We start from the raw sequence: 13030 nt of genomic DNA on the forward strand, positions 1-13030 counted from the left end.
CCAGTGAGCACTCAGGGCTGATTTCCTTAAGAATGGAGAGGTTTGATCTTCTTGCAGTCCATGGGACTCTCAAGAGTCTCCTCCAGCACCATAATTCAAAAGCATCAATTCTTCGGCAATCAGCCTTCTTTATGGTCCAGCTTTCACTTCCATACATCACTACTGGGAAAACCATAGCTTTAACTATACAGACCTTTGTTGGCAAGGTGATGTCTCTGCTTTTTAAGATGCTGTCTAGGTTTGTCATTGCTTTTCTCCCTAGAAGCAGGCGTCTTTTAATTTCGTGACTGCTGTCACCATCTGTAGTGATCATGGAGCCCAAGAAAGTAAAATCTCTCACTGCCTCCATTTCTTCTCCTTCTATTTGCCAGGAGGTGATGGGCCCAGTGGCCATGATCTTCGTTTTTTTGATGTTGAGCTTCAGACCATATTTTGTGCTCTCCTCTTTCACTCTCATTAAAAGGTTCTTTAATTTCTCCCCACTTCCTGCCATCAAGGTTGTGTCATCTGCATATCTGAGGTTGTTGATATTTCTTCCGGCAATCTTAATTCTGGTTTGGGATTCATCCAGCCCAGCCTTTCGCATGATGAATTCTGCATTTCCCATGATGAACTGGTTTTTGCCTACCATGTAGCAAATCGTCACAACTTTGTGAGGTTGGCGGTTAGGCATTGATTCATTCTTTGGTGGAAGGGATTATGGATTGGCTGTGCCTGCCCCTCATTTTTGTTGCTGCTGCTAGGGAATTCCGTTAAAGGAATCCAGGGGCTCGATTTGCTCTGTCCGATCCCCTCTCAGGGGTAGGGCCAGGCCAGAGTTCCTGGGACCGTCGGGGGTGAACTAAGAGGCGGAAATCTGCCTCTGTGCTCCCCCAGTATGTTTTCCCTTACTGACCTCTGGAGGTTCCAGCTGTCGGTCCTGTTCCTGCCGGTGCAGGATCAGGTAGTCTGAACCAATGGCTAAGCAACCACTCACATGCTGTAAACAATAAAGTTGTGGCCAAATTAATGCCAAAAATCTTAAACAAATATTCTGCTTCCTGTGTGATTTATTTTGGAGGGGATTTGGGGGTTTTCATGCGCAACTTCTGGTCTAGCGCAGCACGGCTCAGGAACTGGGCAATGCTGAAAATCTGACCTGCACTTGCCAGGTGTAGCACAGGGGAATCTAAAAATCTCGGAATATGCGGGCAGACTTCAGTAGGCATAGAATAACTTCGTTTTTGTGACTTGCTACTGTGCCCTGGCACGTAGTTTGGGATCTTGCATGAGGGTGACTGTATGCCTACAGCAGATGGGTATCTACTAATCAAATCACATCACTGTCATTTCAGATGCCTCTGCTCAGCCAGAAGTTAAAATGATGGTCCTTCAACTCTCGCTGATTTATTGGTAAGTAGGATATTAAATTACATCTGCCAATGGCCCTGCACAGAGTGTGTGTTTTGTGTACAATTCCAGCTGTCCCTCTTGTTTGATGCCTTGCTGAAATAATATTTGTCCCTTCCGCTGAGGCACTAGTCTTGAGCTCTTCCCAAATTCCTGCTATTTTGGAGACTGGGGGAGAGAATTAAATCACATACCAGGAAATTGAAGTGGTGCAGCTACAGCTGTTTCGGGTGCTGTTGTGCAGCAAACCTACTTCCCCTAAAAATCAGGGCAATGTGACAGGAAAATGCAGAGAAAAGTGATGAATAGCAATTGTCCGATGTAACGGTGTCTAACCTCTATGCAAACTCATCAGATGAATGCTCAAAAAAGAATTGACGTCGTCTAACCTTCCTGCAACGTTTTGTGCAAACAAATTGGGATGAATGCTCAATAAAGGGGTTGTCTTAAAAGTGAACTATGTCTGGTTGAAGGAGATCCCTTATAAGAAAACAGTAAAGGAACTGGCCTCTAAGACCCTCAGATTAGAGCAGTTGTTGTTGAAAGTTTTTTAGGGCAGCCGCCAATTTCAGGGAGAAAAATTTGAGAAGTAACAGGGAAGGTCAAAACCATGCACATCTTCAAAGACCAAAGCTAGCTAACTAAAGAGAAAATGTATGAAGATTTCCCCAGAAAGCAGAAAGCAGACTCCAGGGCTGTGAAAACTCTCTACCTTTCACATTCTTTCACTCAAAAAAACTCAAAAGTTAAAATTCGCAGTAACAGTGCCCAGAATTATTTGAGGGCAAGAATGTGCCTCCGAGGCATAGTGTGTATATAGCTGAAGTGTAAAATAATAGCGATGGCTTCTTCCCTGAGCAGAGGAAATAGCTATTAAGTCTGTGGTGTAAATATGTCCATAGATTCTCAGGCTCCATGGTAGACACTGTAGCCCCACTGGCTAGAGACAAGTCACCTCTCCAGATGAGTGGAATGAGGAATAAATCAAATGTATGTTTGTGAACAACACAGAGCTTATCTGGGATTTTTTTGGTCAGCCAAAGGGTCGAAGCAGTGAGCCAAAGGTGGTCCAGGGACGGACATGTCACCTAGACACATCTTTGATGCAAAGCCAATCTGGCCTTTGTTAGCTTTATGGTGGGAATAAAAGTGGGTCAACCAGCAGCTCTGTGAAAGATTAACTTATATGCAAACATGGTGTTGGTTACTCAGAAGTCTGAGTATTCAAGGAAAAGGCTTACAAAAATATAAAAAAGAAAAATCCAGCTCCTTTAAAAAATAAAATAAACCCTTAGTTTTGAACACCTGACAGAATTACATGTTTTCAAAATGTTCTCTGGGAGACTTGAAGAGCTTTCCAAGTTTGGAGGGTTATTTCATTTCCGACAAAAAGACACGAAGTGCTAAGAAGTGGTTCGTGCCAGTATTTCAGATTTGAATTCTGCTCTTTTGTACCAACCTGGGTTAAAATTTGAACCAGTCCCCATACCTGCGTTTGCCACGCTCCCTCTCTGATTTCTATCTTAAAACCACAGGTTGTGTTGTGCGGATAAACAGGCCTTCGCCACATAAACAAAGAGCAGCTTTTTAATGAGAGTGGGCGAACGCTCCTAATGGTTGCTGCAGTGATGTAATTAGCATGCATGTAATTACAGAAGTCTGAATGTGCATCTCCCTACTCCCACCTCACTTTTCAGGAAGGACTTCTATTTAATTTGAACTCCGGCTTCAGGGCTTGTTTGCAAGGTGGCGCTGGTTAATATTTAACCAAGGAAATACTCTCCATTTTCAGTTTTCTCCCACTGCACAACAAGGAAACACCTTTGCTTTTCATCTCCTACTTGACCCTCGTAATATTCCGGGAATCAGCGTGTTTTTACATGAGTAGAATGTGTCCTTTTATTTAAAATGCATCTCTGGGTTATTTGTGGGGCATAGGAATTCGTTCTTTTTTCCCCAAAAATATAGTCCGGCCCCCTACAAGGTCTGAGGGACAGTGGACTGGCCCCCTGCTGAAAACATTTGCTGACCCCTGGACCAGCCGGTCAAGGAATTCCTTGATTGTGCTCACATATTGTTGCTTCTCTAGATTTTTATCTCAGAAATCTTTGAAACCCACTGTGGGGCTATGTTATCCTATTTCCCACCCTCATCAACACCCTTCTTTTATATATATATATATATATATATATATATATATATATATATAATTTTCTTGCATTTCTATTCCGCCTTTCTTCCATCATGGAAGCCAAAGGGGCATCCATGTAGTTTTAGAAGACTTTTAGAAGACATCTGAAGGCAGCCCTGTTTAGGGAAGCTTTTAATGTTTAATAGGTTACTGTATTTTAATGTTCTGTTGGAAGCCGCCCGGAGTGGCTGGGGAAACCCAGCCAGATGGGTGGGGTATAAATAATCAATTATTATTATTAATTATTATAGTTTCCAGAAGCTCTCCCATCCAAACACTGAGCAGACCCTCACACTGCTTAGCTTCAGCAATGTGGTGGCCTCGTGCCCTCTGACCAACTATAAGCGCAACGTGCACATGCAAATTACATTTTCAACAGTTTCGAGCCTTTGTAAAAGCTGTGGCCCTAGCTGTCTTGCCAAAGGCAAGGTGTTTCTTTTAAAATACACAAGCGAGTGAGAAGATTAAAGATTTTATTCTAAAACAGCAAGCGATGTATACATACAGTCCTCAAGAAGCGGCGAAGTGACTCCCCCAGGTAGCCTCAGTTTGCACGGTCCTGCGGCCGATCAGTCTGTGCACGAGCTTCCAAGAAATTCTGCCCAAACCTTCTGGTTTTATAGATATGCCTCACTTTCTCAAAACAACGTCCAACATCAAAGAAGGTAACCAGCATTATCCTCCCAACTGATTAAGGCAGCTGTGTGTGGGACTTCCCTTCCTCTCAACTGTTCTCAGGACATTAAAGACTGTTTTCACACCATCAAAAAACTTAACAAGAGGGAAGGAGGGGGAAGGAAGGAACAGAGGCAGGAAGGGCTCCGTGTCAGATCACTAGCTCCTCAATACATTTTCTCTTCCGGATGCATTTCCCATAACCTAGCCAATTTAACCATAGTGCCTTGTCTATGGGACAAGTTGAAATAAATGGGACTTCGCTTGAGTGCTGTTGATTGAACTGGGACTGTCCTATTGATTTCAGCTGGACTTAAATTCACCTCACTGATCCAGTGCGACTGCCAGCATGGAAATCATTCCCCAAATATGTCCATATTCAGCTGCCATTGCAAGGAGTGGGGCAGATATGTTAGGTAAAAAAAGCAGTAGCTCCCTGTTTGTGGAATGCTCTCCCCAAGGAGGTTTGCCTGGCACGTTTATTGTGCACTTTTAGGCCCCAGGCAAAAATGTTCCTCTTCAACCAAGCCTTTGGTTGATTAACATCTGGTACGCGGGTGGCGCTGTGGTCTAAACCACAAAGCCTAGGGCTTGCCGATCAGAAGGTTGGTGGTTCAAATCCCCACGACGGGGTGAGCTCCTGTTGCTTGGTCCCAGCTCCTGCCAACCTAGCAGTCTGAAAGCACGTCAAAGTGCAAGTGAATAAATAGGTACCACTCCGGCGGGAAGGTAAACAGCGTTTCCATGCACTGCTCTGGTTCGCCAGAAGTGGCTTAGTCATGATGGCCACATGACCCAGAAGCTGTATGCCAGCTCCCTCGGCCAATAAAGCGAGATGAGCACCGCAACCCCAGAGTCGTCTGCGACTGGACCTAACAGTCAGGGGTCCCTTTACCTTTGTTGTTGTTTAGTCGTTTAGTTGTGTCCGACTCTTTGTGACCCCATGGACCAGAGCACGCCAGGCACTCCTGTCTTCCACTGCCTCCCACAGTTTGGTCAAACTCATGCTGGTAGCTTCGAGAACCAACCATCGTCCTCTGTCATCCCCTTCTCCTTGTGCCCTCCATCTTTCCCAACATCAGGGTCTTTTCCAGGGAGTCTTCTCTTCTCATGAGGTGGCCAAAGTATTGGAGCCTCAGCTTCAGGATCTGTCCTTCCAGTGAGCACTCAGGGCTGATTTCCTTCAGAATGGATCGGTTTGATCTTCTTGCAGTCCATGGGACTCTCAAGAGTCTCCTCCAGCAAGATAATTCAAAATCATCAATTCTTCGGCGATCAGCCTTCTTTATGGTCCCGCTACCTTTACCCTTTTAAATGTGCTGTGGGAGTAGGTGGGGAGAGGGGGATATTGGCTTCTTTTCATTCTTGTTTTTAGCCTGTATTTTGTTTTGTTTTTAACTTGTATTTTTATGTTGTGAGCCGCCCTGAGATCTATGGATAGAGGGCAGTATGCAGACTTAATAAATAATAATAAATTATTATTACTGTTTTATAATCTATAATCCAACAATCCCATTCAAAAATCAGGAGTCAGCTATTGCTGCTTCTTTTTGCAACATTTCACATCTTGCATGCAATACCTGATTTATCATGTCCACTCTGCCTGTTTTCTGTCTTTTCAGATAATTAACAAAGAAGAATCCAGATGGGGTGCAGGTGCTGTAAAATGATACAAAGGTACAGGCAGACTGAGGCTGGATCTATACAGATATAAAAAATGCTGGGGGGGGACATTATGGGGGGAGCTCCCAAGGCAATACTGTATGCCAGGCATCCCCAAACTCACCCTCCAGCTGTTTTGAGACTGCAACTCCCATCATCCCTAGCTAACAGGACCAGTGGTCAGGGATGATGGGAATTGCAGTCCCAAAATATCTGGAGGGCTGAGTTTGGGGATGCCTGCTGTATGCCATTGACTTTGGATTCCCCTCTACAGTGCCATCTAGTGTCACATTTTTATAATGCATTTTTAATGTTATAAATTGACCTGTGTAGCTGAGTTCTGATTGTCATTTATATATATAACTATGATAATATTATCATATATAACTATGATAATAGTTATATATCTGTAAGGATATCTCTGAAGCCAATGCCCCCCCCAATGTTGCTGCACTCTAGATCCCATCAGCCCCAGCCAGCATGACCAATGGTGAGACGTGAATAGGCTAAAAATTGGTGGCATTTCTGAAACTTGCAACAAAGACTGCATGTTTGAAGCACGAAACTGACCCTTTTTTCTCTATCACGAAAAGAAAATGCTAACTGTTGCTCTTAACCTTTTTCTAGTTACATCTTTGAACCCCAAGACGTGCCAACATCCGGGTACATCAATGAAATAAACAACTTCAAGTCCGACGAGCAAGACGGAGGCAAATTCAAATGCAAGCAGAACAACGACATCCAAGTACACAAAAACGAGCTGCAGTCCGGGGAATTACAAACAGCAGCAAACAGGCACAAATTAAACAACAATAAAGATGCCGTTCTGAACCACCGAAGCAGCGCTCTTCGTGAGGAAGGACTTGGGAATCTTGCCGAAAAGTGCTGTTTCAATGTAAATGGGATCCATTCCCAGTCTGGTGGGAACCTTCATCCCAATCCCAGCACAAACCGAAACAGAGAGATCAGCACGCACACCTGCTCTGCTCAGCGAGCCGGTTTTTCAGTCCAAGGGTTGCCTCAGGAAAGCACATGCAATAACCATGAGATTCTGGAAACGGAAGTTCTCGCAAAGGCATCTTCAGAAAAAAGAAGTGCCCTATATGAGGAATCTCAGAGCGCTCCAGGCAGTGACACGCACCTGCCTGGACCCACTGATCCCCCCAAAGGCGGCTATGCTGGAAAACAGAGAGCTGCGGGAAAGGAAAGTCCATCAAATAACCACACACATACAGGCCAAAGCACAGAACACATCACATTAAGCAGCCAGCAGGACCTGCCATTAGGTGAGTCTAAAAGCTGGGATTCAACAGACAAAGCCTGTAAGACAGGCCTGCCAAATGTGTGTTTCAAGGACAATGTATCCGACGGCATCCCGTCTCCTAGGACCAAGGCGGATGCGGTGCGAGAAGCTAGATTTGATTGCCATAATGACATTAATGGAGAACTGGAGGAGGAGGTTGATGCCGAAGTAGCAGAGGCTCTCGCAGCCCTGGAGGCTGCTACGGCAGGAGAAGATTTTGAGGAGGAAGAGGACTATTAGGTGACAACCAAGATGCCAGTAATAAGCCTCACTTCTGGGGCTGTGTGAAATGCGTTTCTGAGGCCTTCAACCGCGGGTGTAAGCCTTTGCCCAGGACTCCCACAAATAGCAGAGGGGGATAAATCACTAGGCCAGGTGAGCTAACAAGAGCAGCCAGTGTTGTGCCCGGTGCATTGCACCTAAGCTGATATGTCACAATTAACATCAGCCGGTCTAATGCTTACGTACCAGCCCACCTGCACCATGAGGTACCTGCTACTGCCAGCCAAAGCAGTCTCTCTTGTTTGCCAACATGACCACTCTGGCTGCTATGAATGCTGCCAAGAATAGTTACCAAATATGTCCCACTCTAGGGAGAATACTGCCCTCTGGGTCAAGTTTGCTTCCAACTGGGGAAAAAGGAGGAAATATTTGGTTAAGGAAAGCCCCAAGCTTCCCTGTAGTCCAGTCACCAAGGAGTAATATTGATCTCTCAAAGAAGCCAGTATGTTGAAGGTTTGTCCTTTTCTTGATCTACCAGGGCTTACACGCTAGGCTGTGCAAAATGTCTCAAAGCAAACCTGGAAAGTGGCACTTTTAAACAGAGCTCACTCAAAACTGCTGCTCTTTGTGAGATTTTTCAGCAGTGCCAAACGTGCCTCTCCTTTCTGACATTCTTCTCGCGCTCCAGGTGAAAATGTTTGTTTGCTTGTTTACCAGGACCTGAGTGACATCACCAGACAGACAAACCTAATTGAATGCGCCGGTTTATGGTGTCATAAGACTCACTGCTCAGTCACTAATGATTAACTCACGAAAGCTGGAAGCAGCCGCCACCAGGGTGCTCAAAAGCATCAGGTATATAAATGGATATTTGCACGGTCTAAGGCTGTCTTCCCATGATAGTTTATTCCACCGCCCTGACCTTTCCCTAACTGTTAATTTACACATTATATTTGAGCTTTCGCGTGATGTAAAAGCCACTTCTGGAGAACCAACAGAATATGGTACAAGTTTAGTGCCCATTTCTGTGTTACTTGATTCCAGAAAAAAATATGTTTGAGGCCCCTTAACCTGGAAAATTGCAAGAGTAAAGTGACAAAACCTGGGCTGGTATGATGGCATACAGTTTTTTCCAGCTGTTGTCAAAGAGGCATCGTGGGGGAACAAAAGCACACATATGGAAAGGCTGAGGGGAATGGTGACAGTGTCCAAAAATATTCATTGTTGTACCACAGTATGTTCACTGGTGTGAATGAAATTTAGCGTGACAGTCGAAGAGTCCCAGTTCCATAGCATAACAGGTACTGCAGTGTGAAAGGAACATTCGAAAATAGGACACAAGTGCTAGTAGTATAATCAGGAAAACTAATACAATATTCCCCACATCTGAATGCAAGCAAAGCATGCTTTGGGGAAACTTCTGCCACAGTGAAATAGTAGATGCGTGGCTGTTTGCCGCACAAAAATCAGGGCTAGAGACATTTAACACATGCTCTAGTGCCATGTATTTTCCCCCTATAAAAGTATTTTTTTTAAAGAAAATCTTGATTAAACATTTATCTTGAACCACTGCCTACACATTCCCAGTTGGTATCAAAGTATCAATCCAGGCTAATTATGCACTACAGAAGTTCCACCCAATTGCATCCTCCTTTCTGCTGATTTCTAATGGCGCTTCACATGCTGTTGGGAATGTGTCTTCGTGCGGCAGCAAGTGCCATTGAGCCACTGAGGTTCCTTAGGGCTAATGATGACAAGTTAATTCTCGGCAGTGCCAGAAACGAGCATTCCAGCAAGCTCACAAGATCCGCCCTGTGGAATGAAACAGCACGAGACCGAGGTATTTTCATGTGGCGGTCTGAAGTGCAATTAAGTGCAAATTAACACGAAACTCAAAATGTCAGATGGTTGCGAGCACAGGGCAGGTTTGTGCATGCATTTTGATTTCCGGTGTCCTTATCACTCAGTGCGCTCACGGTGGAATGCCTCAAAGGACTCCGTCCGAGAGCATCATTTGGGACAATTTGAAAGCTCTGCCTCTGGTGTGTGTTTGATCATTCGCACACGAAACTGTACTGATACCAGCAAGCTACAGAATCACAGTGCCTGTCGACCACAGGTGCTGCTAAGTACCGTATTTTTCGCCCTATAGGACGCACTTTTTCCCCTCCAAAAATGAATGGGAAATGTGTGTGCGTCCTATGGAGCAAATGCAGGCTTTCGCTGAAGCCTGGAGAGCAAGAGGGGTTGGTGCGCACCAGCCCGGCAAGCTCCGGGAGCAATGGCGAGGTTGAACGCAACCTCGCTGTCGCTCCTGGACCCATTCTGGGGGCTGGGGTTGGGGGAAGCTCAGGCTTCCCCCACCCCCAGCCCGGCAAGCTCTGGGAGCGATGGTGAGGTTGAACGCAACCTTGTCGTCGCTCCCGGACCCATTCTGGGGGCTGGGGAAGCTCGGGCCGCTCGCTGTCTTGGCTTCTGCCAAAGCCATGCACAGCCTCTGGGGGCTGGGGGGGAATATTTTTTCCCCTTTATTTCCCCCCAAAAAAAACTAGGTGCGCCCTATGGTCCGGTGCGCCCTATAGAGCGAAAAATACAGTAATTAAAAGTCTTGGGATGTAGCTGTATGACACAGCTCCTCAAAGAATTTGTATATGCTAATTTATATGTATAGATGACTGGGGGATTAAATGGCAGGTGACTGGAATATCACCTAGCCACCTTATAAGCAAATGTTTTAAATTGAGTTTTAAGGGGGGGGGGTCCAGGGATAGATGATCTGGGGCCCACCACAAAAGACCCGTTCCTCAGACCACCCTGGGCCACCCCCTATCAGAGCCCCTGTTGTCAACTGCAGAAACATTCCCAGAAAAGCATTTTAAGACACTTGCTTTTATTGAAATTTAAATATAACACGGCAAACAGAAACAAACATTTCAGTAAAGCAAGAATCAATGGAGGACAAGAATTTGGCACTTGTACACATTTTATTGTAATTGACACATCTCAGGATATTTTCTGCTGGGCAATCCTTAGAATGCTTTCCTGTGCCTCCCCAATCTGAAATAGTCCTGTTTAGGGCCAACTAAAATACATTATTTTTAACAACAACAATAAGAATTTATTATTTATACCCCGCCCATCTGGCCAGGTTTCCCCAGCCACTCTGGGCGGCTTCCAACAGAATATTAAAAGCACGATAAAAGATCAAACATTAAAAGCTTCCCTAAACAGGGCTGCCTTCCGATGTCTTCTAAAGGTCAGATGGTTGTTTATTTCCTTGACATCTGACGGGAGGGTGTTCCACAGGGAGGGCGCCACTACTGAGAAGGCCCTCTGCCTGGTTCCCTGCAACCTCACTTCTCGCAGTGAGGGAACCACCAGAAGGCCTTCAGTGTCTGGGCTCAACGATGGGGGTGGCCGAGGCCATTTAGAGCTCTAAAAGTCAACGCCAACCAATTGTTCTCGGAAACGTACTGGGAGCCAATGTAGATCTTTTAGGACCAGTGTTATATGGTCCTGGCAGCTGCTCCCAGTCACCAATTTGGCAGCTGCATTCTGGATTAGTTGTAGTTTCCAAGTCACCTTCAAAGGTAGCCCCACATAGAGCGCATTGCAGTAGTCCAAGCAGAAGATAACTAGAGCATGCAGCTACGCATCCTTTAGATGCACATTTTTCCTGTTCAGAACCAGGAAATATCCCTATCCCCAGGAAACATTGCTTCTGTTTTGTCAGGGTTCAATCTCAACCTGTTGACCACCACCCAGTTTTTAAAACTGCCAGAAGTTTAGGCATGTTAGTCTCTGTGTAGCAACAATCCTAAAGAAAAGGTCTGGGGGCCATTTTAAAGATAAACCAATTTATTGTGGCACCAGCTTGAGTCTGGGCTTAAGGAAGAATGGTAAGCAATATGGTAAGAAGCTGAGAGACAAAGATAAAGCCGATTTCTCTGAACTCTCCTGCTCCCAGATTTGCCCGGTTTCTCTCCCTCCTCCCTCCATGGTTTCTGCATCAAAATGGGGGTTGCTGACCAGCAAATTAAGCGAGTAGGCAAGGACAAGAGGGGTGTCGCAATGAAAGCAGCCTCCAAAACAGTACAATGAGGATTCATGAGGACATGAACCAGTTTTCCTATGACAGTTAGAGTAGAGCCATAGAAACCTGGTCCCAAATTTAATTTACTGATATTTGAGAAACACCTGGCATACCGGAAAATATTTCTTCTTTAACTATTGGCCAGATATTCCCTGGAATTTCAAACTACTGTATTTAACCTCATTTCGTTAGCTCTGATTTTGTATTTGTCAAGAAAATCTACTGTAAACTGTTAATAAATTGTTTTAAATATAAATAAGATATATCAGTTGACTTTTATCTTAAAGCCTCTCTTTTTTCCCTAAAATGTCCTTGTGTGTGTGTGTTTCACCCCCATCCTCCCCCAATCTATTTTATTGATTGAGAATGAGCAGCAGCCCAGTCACTTTCATGACTGAACAAGGATTTGAATACAGATCTCTCACCTACTTTGATGGTGCTGTATCATACAATGTACAGTGGTGCCTCGCAAGACGAAATTAATTCGTTCCGTGAGTTTTTTCGTCTAGCGAATTTTTCATCTTGCGAAGCACGAAATCCCATAGGAATGCATTGAAATTCAATTAATGCGTTCCTATGGTCAAAAAAAGTCCAAACAAAGCCAAATTTGGTACAACAAGAGTTTATTAAGTGCTCTTTAAAGTCACACATACTGTAAAGAGCATTTCAAAAATTGAAGGAACAATAAATTCAAAAACTGAAGGAACAATAAAAATCAGAAAAATTCAGAAAAAAACCACACAAGCTTCCAGATTCTTGCAAACCCCTCCTCAACTGTTCCCCCAGCCAGCCACCACACAGAAATTCGAACCCAGAAATGTTTTTTAAAAAACAACAACATGGTCCAATGGTCACAGAAAATAATAAAAATTAAAAAAAAAAAACCACACAAGCTCCCAGATTCTTGCAAACCCCTCCTCAACTGTTCCCCCAGCCACCCACCACACAGAAATTCAAACCCAGAATTTTTTTTAAAAAACACAGCAGAGTGGCCCAATGGTCACAAAAAATCATAAAAATGCAGGAAAAAAAACACACAAGCTTCCAGATTCTTGCAAACCCCTCCCCAACACCAAGTCCTTGAATTCCAAACACCCCAACCCAAAATACAAAAACCCCCAAAAAAGTTTTAAAAGTTTAACTTACCAAATGGCTGCAAAAGAAGTTTTGGAAAAGCTTCAAAAATCGCCAAAGTCTTCAAAAACCTCAAAAAAGGCTACCACACCGATTGCTATGAGTTGCTCCTCGAAGTCAAGTCGCAACTGCACCTCTTCAAGCAATGCACCTTGGGTTTTAACGGTTTTACGAAAAAGGAAACAAACTTGCAAGACGTTTTCGTCTTGCGAAGCAAGCCCATAGGGAAATTCGTCTTGCGAAGCAACTCAAAAACCGCAAAACCCTTTCGTCTAGTGAGTTTTTCGTCTTGCGAGGCATTCGTCTTGCGGGGCACCACTGTAGTTGTTTTACCAGCAGCAACGATTTCACAAACGACTGC

At 44.5% G+C, this 13030-nt stretch overlaps 1 protein-coding gene across 2 annotated transcripts in view; it reads left to right on the forward strand.

The window, feature by feature from the left end:
- Positions 1 to 11794, forward strand: part of PGCKA1 (PDCD10 and GCKIII kinases associated 1) — a 60353-nt gene extending 48559 nt beyond the window's left edge. The window contains exons 2-5 of one of the 2 annotated variants that reach the window (XR_013990149.1): positions 1335 to 1392; positions 5878 to 5932; positions 6545 to 9731; positions 9841 to 11794. Coding sequence is in view for 1 of the 2 variants with exons in the window: in XM_081020154.1 (XP_080876280.1) it covers positions 5901 to 5932; positions 6545 to 7460 (948 nt within the window). In the remaining variant the exon portion in view is untranslated. Of the gene's footprint in view, positions 1 to 1334; positions 1393 to 5877; positions 5933 to 6544 lie in introns of both variants that reach the window. The other variant, XM_081020154.1, reaches the window with a different exon arrangement.
- Positions 11795 to 13030: the final 1236 nt, after the last annotated feature.

The sequence above is a fragment of the Podarcis pityusensis genome, assembly GCF_964106645.2.
Source record: "Podarcis pityusensis genome assembly, chromosome: 9".
NCBI classification, from domain to species: Eukaryota; Metazoa; Chordata; class Lepidosauria; order Squamata; family Lacertidae; genus Podarcis; species Podarcis pityusensis.